Raw genomic sequence first — 22500 nt, 5'->3', positions numbered from 1 at the left:
CCAGTAGTAGCCTAGGTTTACTCTGATCCTGTAGAGACGGGCTAAGTTCAGTTACATAAGCTCTTGAGTTATATGGAACAGGAAGCATTTGTCATGTAAACAATTTTCTTACAACAACATTTCATTTGAAAAACACAGGAAACTTTATCAGTTAAGAGGTTTATTCAAGGCAGACATAACACCACATAGCCTCCATCTTGGGAGGAATTGTTCCTTTCACTACTTAAGACTCAATGCAACCAGTCAAGCCCCCGATGTGGACAGACAGGTCTTGGTTACCGGGTTCCTCAAACTGACTGCTTGAGCTGAGGTAGAAAGGTTGTCGGCCTCTGTCAGGATGTCACTGGTGGTCATGAGCAGTCTGGGTCATATTAACAGCCATCTGGTTGCTTTTGGCGTCGTCAACTTGTGCCCAAGCCGTCTGGTTGCTTTTGGCCATCTGGTTGCTTTTGGCGTCGTCAACTTGTGCCCAAGCCGTCTGGTTGCTTTTGGCCATCTGGTTGCTTTTGGCGTCGTCAACTTGTGCCCAAGCCGTCTGGTTGCTTTTGGCCATCTGGTTGCTTTTGGCGTCGTCAACTTGTGCCCAAGCCGTCTGGTTGCTTTTGGCCATCTGGTTGCTTTTGGCGTCGTCAACTTGTGCCCAAGCCGTCTGGTTGCTTTTGGCCATCTGGTTGCTTTTGGCCATCTGGTTGCTTTTGGCGTCGTCAGCTTGTGCCCAAGCCGTCTGGTTGCTTTTGGCCATCTGGTTGCTTTTGGCGTCGTCAACTTGTGCCCAAGCCGTCTGGTTGCTTTTGGCCATCTGGCTGCTTTTGGCGTCGTCAACTTGTGCCCAAGCCGTCTGGTTGCTTTTGGCCATCTGGTTGCTTTTGGCGTCGTCAGCTTGTGCCCAAGCCGTCTGGTTGCTTTTGGCCATCTGGTTGCTTTTGGCGTCGTCAACTTGTGGCCAAGCCGTCTGGTTGCTTTTGGCCATCTGGTTGCTTTTGGCGTCGTCAACTTGTGCCCAAGCCGTCTGGTTGCTTTTGGCCATCTGGTTGCTTTTGGCGTCGTCAACTTGCGCCCAAGCCGTCTGGTTGCTTTTGGCCATCTGGTTGCTTTTGGCGTCGTCAACTTGCGCCCAAGCCGTCTGGTTGCTTTTGGCCATCTGGTTGCTTTTGGAGTCGTCAACCTCTGCCCAAGCCGTCTGGTTGCTTTTGGCCATCTGGTTGCTTTTGGCGTGGTCATCTTGCGGCCAAGCCGTCTGGTTGCTTTTGGCCATCTGGTTGCTTTTGGCGTCGTCAACTTGCGCCCAAGCCGTCTGGTTGCTTTTGGCCATCTGGTTGCTTTTGGAGTCGTCAACCTCTGCCCAAGCCGTCTGGTTGCTTTTGGCCATCTGGTTGCTTTTGGCGTGGTCATCTTGCGGCCAAGCCGTCTGGTTGCTTTTGGCCATCTGGTTGCTTTTGGCGTCGTCAACTAGTGCCATTTGTCCTGAAAAAGAAAAATACATTTTAACAACAAGCGAGGGTAACTTAAGAGAAATTAAGTGACAACACTACCAAAAAGACACATGAACAGACTTAAAGATGCCGTAAGATAAAAGCCTAATTGTAGGCTACACATTATTTAAGTTCAAACCAAAGCTCTAAATAGGCCTACGACATGTTATGGTCCATGGGGCTTTTGACACCGTTGGACTATCAAACAATTGCACAGACACCAAAGTATAATATTAAAAGATTAGTTAACTACGTGGCGAGGCAAAATCAAACCTGCCAAGTCAAAGTGTGCCAGTAGGCTTGCACAGAAACTTCTCACCTTTTTCAGCATTCTGCTTTTTCATCATCATCGTTGAGTTCAGAATTTCAGAGGTGGTCTCAGTGGTAGAGTTATTATCTGTAGCACAAAACAAATTAAAGTTAGTCAGAAGAAGCCTCTCTTCAAAAATATTTCAATAATGTTAAAGTCAAAGTCAGATTTATTCATATAGCACATTTAAAAAAAACAACATTAGTTGACCAAAGTGCTGTACAAGATACAATACTAAACAAATAGGCCCAAGTCCTTACCTTCCATTCCATCCTGCAGCCCATGATCCAAGTTGAGTGTGTCACCAACTGGCAAACAGGAGCCTATGGACAATTCATTTGTTATTTATTAAATGCTAGTTATTCTGATAAGTGGCTGCTGATAAAGATTTACTTTTAAAATGAGATCTTCATGCTTGAATTAAGATATTAAGTTATGCCAAAACCTTTCGTAGTAACCAACAGATATTGTCTAGAAACATGTAACCTTACTGTTGTACTTGCTATATCCTACTGCCACTTTCAAGGCAAGGCAAGTTTATTTATATAGCACAATTCAGACACGAGGCCATTCAAAGTGCTTTACAGGGGCAAGATTAAAATACATAATACACATTAGAAAAGCGAATGAGTAGAAATAAAACATTCATTTACAACATTACTTCAACACAAGTTGTATAAATAAGAATAAATGTCATACAAACCTTTGGAAAGCCAGACGGTCAGCAGCACAGAACCAAGCACAGAACCAAGCAAAGCCCCAACAGCTGCCATTGCTTCAGTCGTCAAGAGAAAATGCTACCTGAGCCACATGGGCTGGTTTTAAAAAGGCCCAACACTATGGTCCCAGCTGCTCTTAATCAGACCTAAATTGCATCTCTCTTCAAACATGACCCTCCAAATTGATGGTGGTATAACCCTCCAAACCAGTGGAGGGCGGTAATGCACCAGTTCATCCTTTGACAACTGCCAAAATAACTCATGTTTGAAGAGAGAGAGATGCAATTTAGGTCTGATTTAGAGCAGCTGGGACCATAGTGTTGGGCCTTTTTAAAACCAGCCCATGTGGCTCAGGTAGCATTTTCTCTTGACGACTGAAGCAATGGCAGCTGTTGGGGCTTTGCTTGGTTCTGTGCTGCTGACCGTCTGGCTTTCCAAAGGTTTGTATGACATTTATTCTTATTTATACAACTTGTGTTGAAGCTGTGTTGTAAATGAATGTTTTATTTCTAGTCATTCGCTTTTCTAATGTGTATTATGTATTTTAATCTTGCCCCTGTAAAGCACTTTGAATGGCCTCGTGTCTGAATTGTGCTATATAAATAAACTTGCCTTGCCTTGAAAGTGGCAGTAGCATATAACAAGTACAACAGTAAGGTTACATGTTTCTAGACAATATCTGTTGGTTACTACGAAAGGTTTTGGCATAACTTAATCTCTTAATTCAAGCATGAAGATCTCATTTTAAAAGTAAATCTTTATCTGCAGCCACTTATCAGAATAACTAGCATTTAATCAATAACAAATGAATTGTCCATAGGCTCCTGTTTGCCAGTTGGTGACACACTCAACTTGGATCATGGGCTGCAGGATGGAATGGAAGGTAAGGACTTGGGCCTATTTGTTTAGTATTGTATCTTGTACAGCGCTTTGGTCAACTAATGTTGTTTTTTTTAAATGTGCTATATGAATAAATCTGACTTTGACTTTAACATTATTGAAATATTTTTGAAGAGAGGCTTCTTCTGACTAACTTTAATTTGTTTTGTGCTACAGATAATAACTCTACCACTGAGACCACCTCTGAAATTCTGAACTCAACGATGATGATGAAAAAGCAGAACTCAATGATGATGAAAAAGCAGAATGCTAAAGGTGAGAAGTTTCTGTGCAAGCCTACTGGCACACTTTGACTTGGCAGGTTTGATTTTGCCTCGCCACGTGGTTAACTAATCTCTTAATATTATACTTTGGTGTCTGTGCAATTGTTTGATAGTCCAACGGTGTCAAAAGCCCCATGGACCATAACATGTCGTAGGCCTATTTAGAGCTTTGGTTTGAACTTAAATAATGTGTAGCCTACAATTAGGCTTTTATCTTACGGCATCTTTAAGTCTGTTCATGTGTCTTTTTGGTAGTGTTGTCACTTAGTTTCTCTTAAGTTACCCTCACTTGCTTGTTGTTAAAATGTATTTTTCTTTTTCAGGACAAATGGCACTAGTTGACGACGCCAAAAGCAACCAGACGGCTTGGGCACAAGTTGACGACGCCAAAAGCAACCAGATGGCCAAAAGCAACCAGACGGCTTGGGCACAAGTTGACGACGCCAAAAGCAACCAGATGGCCAAAAGCAACCAGACGGCTTGGCCACAAGTTAACGACGCCAAAAGCAACCAGATGGCCAAAAGCAACCAGACGGCTTGGCCACAAGTTGACGACGCCAAAAGCAACCAGATGGCCAAAAGCAACCAGACGGCTTGGGCACAAGCTGACGACGCCAAAAGCAACCAGATGGCCAAAAGCAACCAGACGGCTTGGGCACAAGCTGGCGACGCCAAAAGCAACCAGATGGCCAAAAGCAACCAGACGGCTTGGGCACAAGCTGACGACGCCAAAAGCAACCAGATGGCCAAAAGCAACCAGACGGCTTGGGCACAAGTTGACGACGCCAAAAGCAACCAGATGACCAAAAGTAACCAGACGGCTTGGGCACAAGTTGACGACGCCAAAAGCAACCAGATGGCCAAAAGCAACCAGACGGCTTGGGCACAAGCTGACGACGCCAAAAGCAACCAGATGGCTTGGGCACAAGCTGACGACGCCAAAAGCAACCAGATGGCCAAAAGCAACCAGATGGCCAAAAGCAACCAGACGGCTTGGGCACAAGCTGACGACACCAAAAGCAACCAGATGGCCAAAAGCAACCAGACGGCTTGGGCACAAGTTGACGACGCCAAAAGCAACCAGACTGCTTGGGCACAAGCTGACGACGCCAAAAGCAACCAGATGGCCAAAAGCAACCAGACGGCTTGGGCACAAGTTGACGACGCCAAAAGCAACCAGATGGCCAAAAGCAACCAGACGGCTTGGGCACAAGTTGACGACGCCAAAAGCAACCAGATGGCCAAAAGCAACCAGACGGCTTGGGCACAAGTTGACGACGCCAAAAGCAACCAGATGGCCAAAAGCAACCAGATGGCCAAAAGCAACCAGACGGCTTGGGCACAAGTTGACGACGCCAAAAGCAACCAGATGGCTGTTAATATGACCCAGACTGCTCATGACCACCAGTGACAACCTGACAGAGGCCGACAACCTTTCTACCTCAGCTCAAGCAGTCAGTTTGAGGAACCCGGTAACCAAGACCTGTCTGTCCACATCGGGGGCTTGACTGGTTGCATTGAGTCTTTAAGTAGTGAAAGGAACAATTCCTCCCAAGATGGAGGCTATGTGGTGTTATGTCTGCCTTGAATAAACCTCTTTAACTGATAAAGTCTCCAGTGTTTTTCAAATGAAATGTGGTAAGAAAATTGTTTACATGACAAATGCTTCCTGTTCCATATAACTCAAGAGCTTATGTAACTGAACTTAGCCCGTCTCTACAGGATCAGAGTAAACCTAGGCTACTACTGGTACAGCTTTGGACAGCTGTGAAAGATAAAATGGGTGCAGGATGACTCACTTGGTTGGCTGGTTACCATCACTTTGAAGTCAAGAAGTTGATTCTCTAGATTAGACGAGGTGGAATCTCAGGCCCTCTGTTTTTAAAATGGGCCTAAAACAATTAAACGTGTGGTGAAGGCCATCGGTTACTGTCTATAGGTTGTTTATATCCATGTATAGTATCATTTTTTCAAATATTTTGAAATGACTAATTGACTTGATTTGTGGATGTTTATGAACAAATAGGCCCCTATCCATTATCTGACTGCATTAGCCTATTTTAGCTTATTTTTTATTTTCAATACAGTCCTATTCCTAGTCCCACTTAAAGGTTCTCTCAAAAAAAAATGTTTTAGGCTTCGGTTTTGGATAAAAGTAAGTAGGGCTGCAACTAACGATTATTTTGATAATCGATTTAGCTGTCGCTTATTTTCTCTATTAATTGATTATTAATTGATTGGTGTTGTCCGTAAAATGTCAGAAAATGGTGAAAAATTGATACATTTTCCAAAGCCCATGTTGACGTCCTCAAATGTATTGCTATGTCCAAAACACACAGATATTTCAGTATACTGTCATAATAGGATTAAAGAAACCAGAAAATATTCAATATTCCGTATGTGTGTCTGTCTGTCTGTCTGTATGTCTCTCTGTCTGTCTTTCTAAAAAAAATCCTGATACATAGGCAGAGGGTTGAACTGATATAAATATTCATTAATTGATAAAGAATTAAAAATAAATAAATAAATAAATAAATAAAGCTTAATAACATGACTGGGTTTGTCTTATTCTGACTTCTTCTTCTGATCCTCCCTCTTCTTCTTCTCTTAGAGTTATTTTGGCAGTTGTCAAAGGATGAACCGGTGCATTACCGCCCTCCACTGGTTTGGAGGGTTATACCACCATCAATTTGGAGGGTCATGTTTGAAGAGAGAGGGAGCAATTTAGGTCTGATTAAGAGCAGCTGGGACCATAGTGTTGGGCCTTTTTAAAACCAGCCCATGTGGCTCAGGTAGCATTTTCTCTTGACGACTGAAGCAATGGCAGCTGTTGGGGCTTTGCTTGGTTCTGTGCTGCTGACCGTCTGGCTTTCCAAAGGTTTGTATGACATTTATTCTTATTTATACACATTGTGTTGTAAATGAATGTGTTATTTATCTTCATTCGCTTTTCTAATGTGTATTATGTATTTTAATCTTGCCCCTGTAAAGCACTTTCAATGGCCTCGTGTCTGAATTGTGCTATATAAATAAACTTGCCTTGCCTTGAAAGTGGCAGTAGGATATAACAAGTACAACAGTAAGGTTACATGTTTCTAGACAATATCTGTTGGTTACTACGAAAGGTTTTGGCATAACTTAATATCTTAATTCAAGCATGAAGATCTCATTTTAAAAGTAAATCTTTATCTGCAGCCACTTATCAGAATAACTAGCATTTAATAAATAACAAATGAATTGTCCATAGGCTCCTGTTTGCCAGTTGGTGACACACTCAACTTGGATCATGGGCTGCAGGATGGAATGGAAGGTAAGGACTTGGGCCTATTTGTTTAGTATTGTATCTTGTACAGCACTTTGGTCAACTAATGTTGTTTTTTTTTAAATGTGCTATATGAATAAATCTGACTTTCATTTCATTTATTGTTTATTTAGCAGGGACAGTGCACTATATACAATTGAGCCAGATTATAGCCACATGGCTAATTTTCGTCTGTAGTCCCTGGACAGGAATTGGTGTTAAGCTAAAAACAAAAAGGATTAAAATGAATAATAATACAAGAATTTGATAATACAATTAAAAGGTGCCCAATGTGCAAATATAGGCTCACAATATTGCATGACCAAGAAGGCATATCTAGTTAAAAGAATACACCAAAACAAGATGTATAATAAAGTAAACATAAAACACCAAACATGAGATAAATGACTAAAAATGTTCACATCGCTGCCTTGTTTTTAGCCATTTCTTGAGACCTGATTTAAAACTACTGAGTGTGTTGCTTTGCCTAATACCTACAGGAATACTGTTCCATAGCCCTGTTGTTTTTACAGAAAAGGCACTTTGACCAAAAGTGGTCCTTCAAAACACACTTAATGAGTCCCCTCTAGATGATGCTCTTGTGTCTGCTCTACTCAGACTCACAAATTTCTTAAGAGGGGGGGGAGCAAGATCATTTACAATTTTTGACTTTAACTTTGACTTTAACATTATTGAAATATTTTTGAAGAGAGGCTTCTTCTGACTAACTTTAATTTGTTTTGTGCTACAGATAATAACTCTACCACTGAGACCACCTCTGAAATTCTCAACTCAACGATGATGATGAAAAAGCTGAACTTGCTGATGATGAAGCAGAACTCGATGATGAAAAAGCAGAATGCTGATAAAGGTGAGAAGTTTCTGTGCAAGCCTACTGGCACACTTTAACTTGGCAGGTTTGATTTTGCCTCACCACGTAGTTAACTAATCTTTTAATATTATACTTTGGTGTCTGTGCAATTGTTTGATAGTCCAACGGTGTCAAAAGCCCCATGGACCATAACATGTCGTAGGCCTATTTAGAGCTTTGGTTTGAACTTAAATAATGTGTAGCCTACAATTAGGCTTTTATCTTACGGCATCTTTAAGTCTGTTCATGTGTCTTTTTGGTAGTGTTGTCACTTAATTTCTCTTAAGTTACCCTCACTTGCTTGTTGTTAAAATGTATTTTTCTTTTTCAGGACAAATGGCAGTAGTTGACGACGCCAAAAGCAACCAGATGGCCAAAAGCAACCAGACGGCTTGGCCACAAGTTAACGACGCCAAAAGCAACCAGATGGCCAAAAGCAACCAGACGGCTTGGGCACAAGCTGACGACGCCAAAAGCAACCAGATGGCCAAAAGCAACCAGACGGCTTGGGCACAAGCTGATGACGCCAAAAGCAACCAGATGACCAAAAGCAACCAGACGGCTTGGGCACAAGTTGACGACGCCAAAAGCAACCAGATGGCCAAAAGTAACCAGACGGCTTGGGCACAAGTTGACGACGCCAAAAGCAACCAGATGGCCAAAAGCAACCAGACGGCTTGGGCACAAGTTGACGACGCCAAAAGCAACCAGATGGCCAAAAGCAACCAGACGGCTTGGGCAAAAGCTGACGACGCCAAAAGCAACCAGATGGCCAAAAGCAACCAGACGGCTTGGGCACAAGCTGACGATGCCAAAAGCAACCAGATGGCCAAAAGCAACCAGACGGCTTGGGCACAAGTTGACGACGCCAAAAGCAACCAGATGACCAAAAGTAACCAGACGGCTTGGGAACAAGTTGACGACGCCAAAAGCAACCAGATGGCCAAAAGCAACCAGACGGCTTGGGCACAAGCTGACGACGCCAAAAGCAACCAGACGGCTTGGGCACAAGTTGGCGACGCCAAAAGCAACCAGATGGCCAAAAGCAACCAGACTGCTTGGGCACAAGTTAACGACGCCAAAAGCAACCAGATGGCCAAAAGCAACCAGACGGCTTGGGCACAAGCTGACGACGCCAAAAGCAACCAGATGGCCAAAAGCAACCAGACGGCTTGGGCACAAGTTGACGACGCCAAAAGCAACCAGATGGCCAAAAGCAACCAGACGGCTTGGCCACAAGTTGACGACGCCAAAAGCAACCAGATGGCCAAAAGCAACCAGACGGCTTGGGCACAAGTTGACGACGCCAAAAGCAACCAGATGGCCAAAAGCAACCAGACGGCTTGGGCACAAGTTGACGACGCCAAAAGCAACCAGATGGCCAAAAGTAACCAGACGGCTTGGGCACAAGTTGACGACGCCAAAAGCAACCGATGGCTGTTAATATGACCCAGACTGCTCATGACCACCAGTGACAACCTGACAGAGGCCGACAACCTTTCTACCTCAGCTCAAGCAGTCAGTTTGAGGAACCCGGTAACCAAGACCTGTCTGTCCACATCGGGGGCTTGACTGGTTGCATTGAGTCTTTAAGTAGTGAAAGGAACAATTCCTCCCAAGATGGAGGCTATGTGGTGTTATGTCTGCCTTGAATAAACCTCTTAACTGATAAAGTTTCCTGTGTTTTTCAAATGAAATGTGGTTGTAAGAATGTTTAAATGACAAATGCTTCCTGTTCCATATAACTCAAGAGCTTATGTAACTGAACTTAGCCCGTCTCTACAGGATCAGAGTAAACCTAGGCTACTACTGGTACAGCTTTGGACAGCTGTGAAAGATAAACTGGGTGCAGGATGACTCGCGTGGTTGGCTGGTTACCATCTCTCTGAAGTCACAAAGTTGATTCTCTAGATTAGACAAGGTGGAATCTCAGGCCCTCTGTTTTTAAAATGGGCCTAAAACAATTAACCGTGTGGTGAAGGCCATCGGTTACTGTCTATAGGTTGTTTGTATCCATGTATCGTATAATTTTTTTAATATTTTAAAATGACTAATTGACTTGATTTGTGGATGTTTATGAACAAATAGGCCCCTCTCCATTATCTGACTGCATTAGCCTATTTTTTTCTATACAGTCCTAGTCCCACTTAAAGGTTATTTCTCAACAAAAAAAGTTTTAGGCTTCAGTAGCTGTAAAGTGTTTGTTTTCTCACTTGATTTTTGGTACATTCATTTACATAATGCATTCCCTAGCCCCTTACTCTAACCCTAACCCTATTCCCTAGCCCCTTACTCTAACCCTAACCATCAAAACTAAATGCCTAACCCCAACCCTTACACTAGCCCTAACATAAACCGCAGAGTGACGTATGTAACTCCGGTACTATGAATCCTGGATGACCGCCAGAGGCGGTGCATTAAGCACTGGATATATCCATCTAGCGCATGCGCAGTTCGAGTACCTATATCAAAAAAGTCCCCTGTGACACCGGAAGGGCTATATAGCCCGGTGTCTACGGAGGATCTGTTCACAGAATCTTCTCGCGAACCACGAGACTTCTGAGTGACCTGTTACTCTGGCGGTCATACAGGATTCATAGAACCGGAGTTGCATACGTAACTCTGCGTTCTATTTCATCCTTACTGACCGCCAGAGGCGGTGCATTAAGCACTGGATGGCCAATACCAACATCGTCACGAAGAATCCAAGCAACCAGCTCACTGGTTGGAGACAGCAGAGCTTGGCATAGGACCACCCCATTGGATGGGGAATGGCGACGTTGAAAACCTGGAAAATGTGCTAGGCGATGCCTTGGCACAGATGGTCCTCAGGGCAGCCCATGATGCTGAGACACTCCTGGTTGAATGGATGGCGGGGGGCGTCCACTGGTCCCATGGACATGTGCAATGGTATGAACAATCCAGTGGGACAGCCCCTGCTTTGTTTAGAGCCTGGCCCTTGTTAGGGCCACAATAGCAAACAAAGAGCTGCTCCAACTGACGAATACAGGTGGTAGCAGAAATATAAGCCCAAAGAGCCCGCATCGGGCACAGTAGCTCAGACCTGCCCTCCTCAGCTGGGGGGGCAAGCGTGCCAGCTGGATGTGCTGGCTAAGGTGGCTGCGTGGAAGCGACTTGGCGGGAACGCAGCCTTCGGCCACAGGGTGATACATGAGCCGGAGTTACACCTCCGGCATGTACCGTTCCCAGATAGGGCATGCAACTCCCCGACACGCTTTGCAGGGGCTAAGGTGAGTGAAATTGCTTCCCTCATGGACAGCCACCTCAACTACCTCTGGACCGAAGGCTTAGAGGGAGGTGACAAGGCCTCCAGGACCAGTGGGAGGTCCCATGCCAGAGCCCTCGGGGCCCTAGGGGGACGCAGCCTCAAAGCCCCTCAATGAAAGAGGGACCTTAACCTGTGGCATCCTACCGTGGCACCATCAACCCCCTCGTGTAGGGGAGCAGATAACAGCCACCTCAACTCTCAAGGTGGAGTGAGAGCAGCTACTATGCAGGAGGGGCTGCAGAACTCCAGAACAGGGGACACAGCTCTAGCTGCACACCAATTGGAGAACAGTTTCCACCTGTTCCCAAACTGGCTCCTGGTTGATGCTGCCCTGGCATTCAGGACAGTAGCCCTGAAGGTGCAATCACTCAGCAGTGAGTCGGGCCCTGTAGTGGCCAAGCCCAGAGCTGAAGGCGACGTGGGTCAGGATGCCAGATCTGACCCCCCAGCTGTGACAGGAGGTCCCTCCTGTCAGTGGGGAGTTTACCAGACAAAAAATGTGGCAATTCAGAAAACAGCCGAGCTGTCTCTATCAAAGGAAATCACAAGGGAAGCTATATTTTAGCGGCTACACACAGTGGGGGAAAGCCAATTAAGCTGACCCACCATCAAAGTAGCGGCGATAGCTCCTTCAGCGCTACACAGCTAAACAGCCCCTGGAGGACGAGCTCACCCGTTACTCCGACCTCTTTGGTCGCGAGGCTGCACACCGTCAGAAGCACGATCCTTCCAAAAACACGAACGATTGTCCGCAAACGGTACTCTACTGCGTCGCGAGAAGATGAAAGGATCAGATCCTCTGTAGAAACACTTCCGGTGTCACGAGGGTCACAGGTGACTTTTTTGAATCTATCCGTCTATCCGTCTGTCTGTCTGTCTGTCTGTCTGTCTGTCTGTCTGTCTGTCTGTATGTCTGTCTGTATGTGTGTCTGTCTCTCTGTCTGTCTTTCTAAAAAAAATCCTGATACATAGGCAGAGGGTTGAACTGATATAAATATTCATTAATTGACAAAGAATTAAAAATAAATAAATAAATAAATAAAGCTTAATAACATGACTGGGTTTGTCTTATTCTGACTTCTTCTTCTGATCCTCCCTCTTCTTCTTCTCTTTGAGTTATTTTGGCAGTTGTCAAAGGATGAACTGGTGCATTACCGCCCTCCACTGGTTTGGAGGGTTATATCACCATCAATTTGGAGGGTCATGTTTGAAGAGAGATGCAATTTAGGTCTGATTAAGAGCAGCTGGGACCATAGTGTTGGGCCTTTTTAAAACCAGCCCATGTGGCTCAGGTAGCATTTTCTCTTGACGACTGAAGCAATGGCAGCTGTTGGGGCTTTGCTTGGTTCTGTGCTGCTGACCGTCTGGCTTTCCAAAGGTTTGTATGACATTTATTCTTATTTATACAAATTGTGTTGTAAATGAATGTGTTATTTATCTTCATTCGCTTTTCTAATGTGTATTATGTATTTTAATCTTGCCCCTGTAAAGCACTTTGAATGGCCTCGTGTCTGAATTGTGCTATATAAATAAACTTGCTTTGCCTTGAAAGTGGCAGTAGGATATAACAAGTACAACAGTAAGGTTACATGTTTCTAGACAATATCTGTTGGTTACTACGAAAGGTTTTGGCATAACTTAATCTCTTAATTCAAGCATGACGATCTCATTTTAAAAGTAAATCTTTATCAGCAGCCACTTATCAGAATAACTAGCATTTAATAAATAAATGAATTGTCCATAGGCTCCTGTTTGCCAGTTGGTGACACACTCAACTTGGATCATGGGCTGCAGGATGGAATGGAAGGTAAGGACTTGGGCCTATTTGTTTAGTATTGTATCTTGTACAGCACTTTGGTCAACTAATGTTTTTTTTTTAAATGTGCGATATGAATAAATCTGACTTTAACATTATTGAAATCTTTTTGAAGAGAGGCTTCTTCTGACTGACTTTAATTTGTTTTGTGCTACAGATAATAACTCTACCACTGAGACCACCTCTGAAATTCTGAACTCAACAATGATGAAAAAGCAGAATGCTGAAAAAGGTGAGAAGTTTCTGTGCAAGCCTACTGGCACACTTTAACTTGGCAGGTTTGATTTTGCCTCACCACATGGTTAACTAATCTTTTAATATTATACTTTGGTGTCTGTGCAATTGTTTGATAGTCCAACGGTGTCAAAAGCCCCATGGACCATAACATGTCGTAGGCCTATTTAGAGCTTTGGTTTGAACTTAAGTAATGTGTAGCCTACAATTAGGCTTTTATCTTACGGCATCTTTAAGTCTGTTCATGTGTCTTTTTGGTAGTGTTGTCACTTAGTTTCTCTTAAGTTACCCACACTTGCTTGTTGTTAAAATGTATTTTTCAGGACAAATGGCACTAGTTGACGACGCCAAAAGCAACCAGATGGCCAAAAGCAACCAGACGGCTTGGCCACAAGTTAGCGACGCCAAAAGCAACCAGATGGCCAAAAGCAACCAGACTGCTTGGGCACAAGTTAACGACGCCAAAAGCAACCAGATGGCCAAAAGCAACCAGACGGCTTGGGCACAAGTTGACGACGCCAAAAGCAACCAGATGACCAAAAGCAACCAGACGGCTTGGGCACAAGTTGACGACGCCAAAAGCAACCAGATGGCCAAAAGCAACCAGACGGCTTGGGCACAAGCTGACGACGCCAAAAGCAACCAGACGGCTTGGGCACAAGCTGACGACGCCAAAAGCAACCAGATGGCCAAAAGCAACCAGACGGCTTGGGCACAAGCTGACGACGCCAAAAGCAACCAGATGGCCAAAAGCAACCAGACGGCTTGGGCACAAGTTGGCGATGCCAAAAGTAACCAGATGGCCAAAAGCAACCAGACGGCTTGGGCACAAGCTGACGACGCCAAAAGCAACCAGATGGCCAAAAGCAACCAGACGGCTTGGGCACAAGCTGACGACGCCAAAAGCAACCAGATGGCCAAAAGCAACCAGACGGCTTGGGCACAAGTTGGCGATGCCAAAAGCAACCAGATGGCCAAAAGCAACCAGACGGCTTGGGCACAAGTTGACGACGCCAAAAGCAACCAGATGACCAAAAGTAACCAGACGGCTTGGGCACAAGTTGACGACGCCAAAAGCAACCAGATGGCCAAAAGCAACCAGACGGCTTGGGCACAAGCTGACGACGCCAAAAGCAACCAGATGGCCAAAAGCAACCAGATGGCCAAAAGCAACCAGACGGCTTGGGCACAAGTTGGCGACGCCAAAAGCAACCAGATGGCCAAAAGCAACCAGACGGCTTGGGCACAAGCTGACGACACCAAAAGCAACCAGATGGCCAAAAGCAACCAGACGGCTTGGGCACAAGCTGACGACACCAAAAGCAACCAGATGGCCAAAAGCAACCAGACGGCTTGGGCACAAGTTGACGACGCCAAAAGCAACCAGATGGCCAAAAGCAACCAGACGGCTTGGGCACAAATTGACGACGCCAAAAGCAACCAGATGGCCAAAAGCAACCAGACGGCTTGGCCACAAGTTGACGACGCCAAAAGCAACCAGATGGCCAAAAGCAACCAGACGGCTTGGGCACAAGTTGACGACGCCAAAAGCAACCAGATGGCCAAAAGTAACCAGACGGCTTGGGCACAAGTTGACGACGCCAAAAGCAACCAGATGGCTGTTAATATGACCCAGACTGCTCATGACCACCAGTGACAACCTGACGGAGGCCGACAACCTTTCTACCTCAGCTCAAGCAGTCAGTTTGAGGAACCCGGTAACCAAGACCTGTCTGTCCACATCGGGGGCTTGACTGGTTGCATTGAGTCTTTAAGTAGTGAAAGGAACAATTCCTCCCAAGATGGAGGCTATGTGGTGTTATGTCTGCCTTGAATAAACCTCTTAACTGATAAAGTCTCCTGTGTTTTTCAAATGAAATGTGGTTGTAAGAATTGTTTAACTGACAAATGCTTCCTGTTCCATATAACTCAAGAGCTTATGTAACTGAACTTAGCCCGTCTCTACAGGATCAGAGTAAACCTAGGCTACTACTGGTACAGCTTTGGACAGCTGTGAAAGATAAAATGGGTGCAGGATGACTCGCGTGGTTGGCTGCTTACCATCACTTTGAATGGGCTGGTTTTAAAAAGGCCCAACACTATGGTCACAGCTGCTCTTAATCAGACCTAAATTGCTCCCCCTCTCTTCAAACATGACCCTCCAAATTGATGGTGGTATAACCCTCCAAACCAGTGGAGGGCGGTAATGCACGGGTTCATCCTTTGACAACTGCCAAAATAACTCAAAGAGAAGAAGAGGGAGGATCAGAAGTCAGAAAAACCCTGGTTGCGTTCCGAATCGCATACTCTTTCTTTTTTCTATTCTACATACTACATCCGACGATAAAAAGAATCTAGTTAGGATGCAGTAGGCATACTATTGGGACATACTTTACTCTCTTATTTCATCATAACATTGCACCTTGATCTTGCCTCTTTTTATATCCGTTGCATCCCCGTTTCTTTTCATATGGAGGCTTTGTCGATGTGACGTCACTTCACGTGCGCACTGGATTGTGGGTCAGAATCGCCCAAATAGGATGCAGTTTTCAACACTAACAATCTTGGCCGCATGAAGTAGGACATCCGGGTACTTCTAACCATCCTAAATCTGGCAACAAGAATCGGGACATCCTAAATCTTTTTTCTACATACTATATAGTAGAAAGTATGCGATTCGGAACGCAACCACTGTTTCTTTTTACTACACTACATACTAAAGTACAGAAGAGTTTTAGGGCCACGGGAGAGAAAAAAAAAATCAGATGAGTAAGAATTTTTTTTTTCATTGTCAAGAATAAAGATGAATACTCCAAAATGCAATTGGAGTTAGTGGGGGCATTTATGTATTTTCAGCATACTATTGACTTGCATGTATTGGGACATCCTAAATCTTTTTCTGGAATACTAAATAGGGAAGTATGGGGATTGGAACGCAGGAAAAGAGTCAAACCCAGACATGTTTTCAAGCATTATTATTTATTTATTTATTTATCAATGAATATTTATATCAGTTCAACCCTCTGCCTATGTATCAGGATTTTTTTTTAGAAAGACAGACAGAGAGACAGACACACATACAGACAGACATACAGACAGACATACAGACAGACAGACAGAGAGACAGACAGACAGACAGACAGACAGACAGACAGACACACACACATAAGGACACACAGACAGACAGACATACAGACAGAGAGACAGACAGACAGACAGACAGACACACAGACAGACAGACAGACAGACAGATTGTGCTTTTTTCGGTCGGTAGCAAAAGCAAAACAAAACATGGATTTCTCGGCGGCTGCTTCTGTGATATGGGACAGGGATGATTGGAAATGGCTGGCGTGTGTGTGTGTGTGTGTGTGTGTGTGTGTGTGTGTGTGTGTGTGTGTGTGTGTGTGTGTGTGTGTGTGTGTGTGTGTGTGTGTGTGTGTGTGTGTGTGTGTGTGTGTGTGTGTGTGTGTGTGTGTGTGTGTGTGTGTTTTGTACTGATAGCACCGGCCTGGGTGAAGGTGGGGTCTAATAACTTTACCAGACAGCTTCAGGGTAAATGTCTGGAATGATGAATGCTGTGTGTGTGCGTGTGTGCGTGTGTGCGTGTGTGCGTGTGTGTGTGTGTGTGTGTGTGTGTGTGTGTGTGTCGAGGGACTAGGTTCCCTACTGCTGATGTACGCATCACTAAACACAGCCCTTGGCCAGGAAGATAGGAAGCGTAGCAGCCCTTTGTTTTGGTAAGGGCGTGTGTGTGTGTGTGTGTGTGTGTGTGTGTGTGTGTGTGTCTATGTGTTGTGAGGGTTATAAACCAGACACTCATTAGCACACAGAGTAGGGGCATAAGTCGAAAACACCGCAAATGCCGTAAACTGACACAGAAACACAAAAACAATATGTACACATACAGTCAGAAAAATCTCGACTTCTAAAGCTCTTACATCAACTAAACTTTCCATAATCATTCTCAGCACTATTCTGAAGGTTATTACAGAAGGATTTGTTCATATGTTGTTCATTGTCTGATTTATGAGACATTTTGTTCTTGGAAAACATGCAGAAAAATGCATTTTTAAGACCTGTACATATTTGTAGATGTATCAAATTAAAAAATTGTACCCATTCGTCTGCAGTGTCTCGCCTTAAAGGCCGACTTCACCGGTGGAAATATGAAGGGCAGGGTGTCATATTGTATCATATATCATATTGTATGGAATGTAAAGCCCACTGAGACAAATGCATCTGTGATTTTGGGCTATACAAATAAAACTGATTTGATGTGATATAGACAAGAGCTTCAAGCCATCAACAAATGAGTTGGTTAAAGACCTACTTCACCGGTGGAAATATGAAGGTGTATTGAACTCTGAGATCCTATGTAGTATAAATGTGCAAAAAAATTAGAAATCGGTTCATCCTAGCCTGAGAAAAGGCAAAAAGAGTGTTTTATGGTCTCACTGTCTCACCCTACATTTTCCTACGTGTGACATCACACATAGAGTTAGGATTAACAGGACAGCTGGGCCAAGCGAAGACTGAAGAAAAAACTGTGGGAAGACTGAGGGAAGAAAAACCTCATTCATTATATTATGATGGTGATTTTATAATGATAGAACGCCGGTTCCGTATGGGTGAAGTGTTCCGTTAAGAACAATTTTCCTTTGGAACGTTTATTTATCCCCAACACTGCTCTGGATTAATCAGCAAACACAGCACACAAAGACGTCGTAAACACACGATATAAAACACCAGCCAATGAGACAGACGGCACACACACAGTACGTCCACGCACATGCAGACAGAGGGAACTGCTGCAGGGTTCATGTTTGGGTGGGGAGTGACATGAGCGCGACACACACAGTCAAGTGGTGGGGAGCGATTTGAGTGCGACACACACACAGTCATTTGGTGGGGAGCGATTTGAGCGCAACACACTGAGTGATGGGGACCGATATGAGCACGACACACAGAGTGATGGGGAACGATTTGAGCGCGACACAAACACAGTCATGTGGTGGGGAACGATATGAGCGCGACACACACACACACACACACACATACGTTGTTAACACAGGATTAAAACAGCCAATGCAGACAGAGGGAACATATGTGGTGGTGGGGAGCGATATGAGCGCGACACACACACACACACACAGTCATGTGGTCTCTGTACCGTTACGGGATTGGCTGGCGTTGGAAGCAGCAGGGAGCTCATTGGGCAGAGCGCAGCCAATGGCAGGGCAGGGCGGGGTCTTAGGGTTACCATGGTTACCTGGGCAACAGGCGAAGCAGAGCGGAGAAAGCAAAAGCGTTATGCACTCACGCAAACTAAACACACACACACACACACACACCCACACACACACACACACACACACACACAAACCCACACACGCCCAAACTAACACAACGACATACAAACAGAAACAGGTAATAGCAACCGTCCAGTTTGTTTTCATACGGAGGCTCCGTCGATGTGACGTCACTTCCGGTTCGCACTGGATTGTGGGTCAGAATCGCCCCAAATCGGATGCTGATTTCAACACTAAAAATCTCAGCCGGATGTAGTCGGCATCCGGGTATTTCTAACCATACTAAATCTGGCCACACTAATCGGGACATCCTAAATATCTTTTTTCTACCATACTAAACACTAGATAGTATGGGCCTCATGCATCGTATATATACACATTTCCATCACGTAGACACAAGGTGCAGTGTGTAATATGACATCATCAAGAAAGTTCTACAAAGTTCTAGAATGCAACGCTCCCTGGGTAACCCCAACCCTTTAGAATAATAACAGAAGCTACAGTGGCCTTCAAGGACAAGAACAATTCTAAATTTTAAACAATGCACCTGATGACATTCCAACTATGACACTTTCAAGATGGCGGCACTAGGCCTTGGTCCAAAATATGCAGAAACATGGACATATATGAGACCCTTTCAAAGGGAAAAAATTATAATTCAAAACATTTTTTTCAGCCATTATGCACTAAATGAAATGTACTTATGGATATCATAATTACTTTCTACAAAATCTGCTAGGAAATAAAACCCAAAATTCTACACACTGCAGGTTTAAAGGAATACAAAGAAATATTCGTGGAGATTTCCATTCTCTGGGCCACAAACCCTCACAGGGCTGACAGAGGAAAATTCAAATCATTATTTATTCCTCGTGGGACCCTGAGTGTCACACCGTCTCAAGTAAAATCCACCAAACAGCTAATGAGATATTTCAGCTCAGACAAACACCTGGTCGACCACATGACATCGCTATCCCAGGAGCCTACAACCTTTACACACACACACAGGACGTATGCATAACAAGGACACACACACACACACACACACACACACACACACACACACACACACACACACGCACACACACCCACACAGACACACACAGAATGTATGCATAACAAGGACACACACACACACACACACACACACACACACACACACACACACACACACACACACACACACACACACACACACACAGAGCGTATGCTTAACAAGGACACACACACACACATGCACACAAACACACACACACACACACACAGAACGTATGCTTAACAAGGACACACACACACATGCACACACACACACACACACACACACACACACACACAGAGCGTATGCTTAACAAGGACACACATGCACATAAACACACACACACACACACACACACACACAGAGCGTATGCATAACAAGGACACACACACATCCGTACACACACACACACACACACACACACACACACACACAGAGTGTATGCATAACAAGGACACACACACACATGCGCACACACACACACACACACACACACACACACACACACACACACACACACACACACACACAGAGCGTATGCATAACAAGGACACACAAAGAGAAGCACTAATTTATCAAGATATTACATCCAAAGCTATAAGACCTTTTAACCTTTATTTCCACAGGTAAATCCCATTGAGACCGAAGACTCTTTTACAAGGGAGACCTGTTTTCCTTTCCCACGTTACCATTCACACACACATTCATACACCGATAGCAGCAGGCTAACTATCGACATTCACACGAGGCAAGGTGGGTGAAGTGTCTTGCCCAAGGACACAACAACTATGACACAGGTGGCAGGGCGGGGATCGAACCTCCAACCCTTTGATCATCGGCCGACCCGCTCTACCAACTGAGCCACAGTCGCCCCGAGCCTACAGACAGCTAGCAGATCGTGAGATAACCACTGATTTGGATAACACAAAAAAATCAACTAGTGTTCTCCAGAATCGCTAACTCAATCAACTCCATATTTCTTCCAAATGGGGGCGTCCTTAGCTCAGTTGGTAGGGCGCCCCCCCCCCATGGGCCTCGGCCAGCAGCGGACCCGGGTTCGATTCCGGCCCGCGGTCGTTCTCTGCATGTCACTCCCCTCTCTGCCCCATTTCAACTCTGTCTCTACACTATCAATAAAGCATAAACATGCCCAAAAAATATATATATATCCATATTTCTCCCCTATTTTCAGAACCTAAAGCATGTAACGAAAGAGTCATTTGTGATATAGAAAAGACAACAACTGAACATCCTGGTTTAGGCAGCTACAGTATTTTAAAGTGGAGCACCTTGACACACACACACACACGCACACACACACACACACACACACACACACACACACACACTGTCTCTTTAGTGAGTCTGTGTCCTTTAATCTGGGTCTTGTAAGATGACACGCTGCTGTATTTTGCTGCAGTGAGCATTCTGTGCTTCTGAGCCAGTCCGCCGGGCCGGAGCCAAACAAAACTGATCCTAGGTCTGTCCCACACACACACGCACGCACACACACGCACACACACACACACACGCACACACACACACACACACACAATCACACACACACACACACTATGCAAACACACACACGCACACGCACACACAGACAGACAGACAGACATACAGACGCACGCACACACACACACACACAGGTTCGTAGGGCCTTTGGGTGGATATACTGTGTGAATAATTGATGTCGTTATGAATGCACCGCCGGATCTACAGCCTTTAGTCTAGATGGTGGCGCTGTGGCCTTCTGTCTGTTGACGTTCCGAAAGAAAATATTCCGTTCCAATCCCCATACTTCACTGCTATTAAACCTGCAGTGTGTAGAATTTTGGGTTTTATTTCCTAGCAGATTTTGTAGAAAGTAATTATAATATCCATAAGTACATTTAATTTAGTGCATAATAGCTGAATTTTTTTTTTTTTATTATTTTTTTTTTCCTTAGAAAGGATCTCATATATATCCATATTTCTGCATATTTTGGACCAAGGCCTAGTGCCGCCATCTTGAAAGTGTCATAGTTGGAATGTCATCAGGTGCATTGTTTAAAATTTAGAATTGTTCTTGTCCTTGAAGGCCACTGTAGCTTCTGTTATTATTCGAAAGGGTTGGGGTTACCCAGGGAGCGTTGCATTCTAGAACTTTGTAGAACTTTCTTGATGATGTCATATTACACACTGCACCTTTAAGTATGGTAGAAAAAAGATTTAGGATGTCCCAATACATGTGGTCCGATGTAGCATGCTTAGAAATACCCGGATGCCCTACTACTACGTACATCCGGTTGTGATTTTTAGTGTTGAAATCAGCAGCAGCTTTTTGGAGGTTCTGACCCACAATCCAGTGCACACCAGAAGTGACGTCACATCGACGGAGCCTCCATATGAAAACAACCAGCGATGTGACGGATATAAAAGCAAGAGGCACGATCAAGGCGCAATGTTATGATGAAATTAGTAAGTAAAAGTATGTCCCAATAGTATGCCTACTGCATCCTAACTAGATTCTTTTTATGATCAGATGTAGTATGTAGAATAGAAAAAAAGAAAGAGTATTAGATTTGGAACGCAGGGTGTGTGTATTGGGACATCCTAAATCTTTTTTTGTCATACTAAATGTAATGGCAGTATGGAGATTGGACCACAACTGACTGTGTTATACAACGTAGATTGATATTATCTGTGACATCACAACTGGGCAAACTGTAGGGTTAGACAGTGAGACCATAAGACACTCTTTCTGACATTTATACTACATAGGATCTCAGAGTTCAATACACCTTCATATTTCCACCGGTGAAGTAGGTCTATAATAATACAGTTGATGTGAGTGAGTGGTATGATGTGACGTAGATTCCGCTGCAAAGGATTGTGGGTCCGAAGAACAGGCATAAAGCTGCTGGTTTGCACACTAAAAATGCAATCGGATATAAAGTATGTAGTGTGCATTTAACATCATGTATTGGGACATCCT

The 22500-nt window shown here is 44.4% G+C and overlaps 1 protein-coding gene across 1 annotated transcript in view; it reads right to left on the bottom strand.

Annotated features, from left to right (window-relative positions):
• map7d2b (MAP7 domain containing 2b) overlaps nt 1-22500 on the bottom strand; it is a gene marked incomplete at its 5' end in the record, with an annotated part of 55943 nt that overhangs the window by 15798 nt on the left and 17645 nt on the right. The window contains one exon of the mRNA XM_080050104.1: nt 18346-18444. Within this exon, the coding sequence (XP_079906230.1) occupies nt 18346-18444 (99 nt within the window). The remainder of the gene's footprint in view (nt 1-18345; nt 18445-22500) is intronic.

This window comes from Ammodytes marinus (assembly GCF_949987685.1).
Source record: "Ammodytes marinus genome assembly, chromosome: 21".
Taxonomy (NCBI): Eukaryota; Metazoa; Chordata; class Actinopteri; order Uranoscopiformes; family Ammodytidae; genus Ammodytes; species Ammodytes marinus.
Note: the sequence above shows the minus strand (reverse complement) of the source record. Positions and strands in the feature narration are given on the sequence as shown.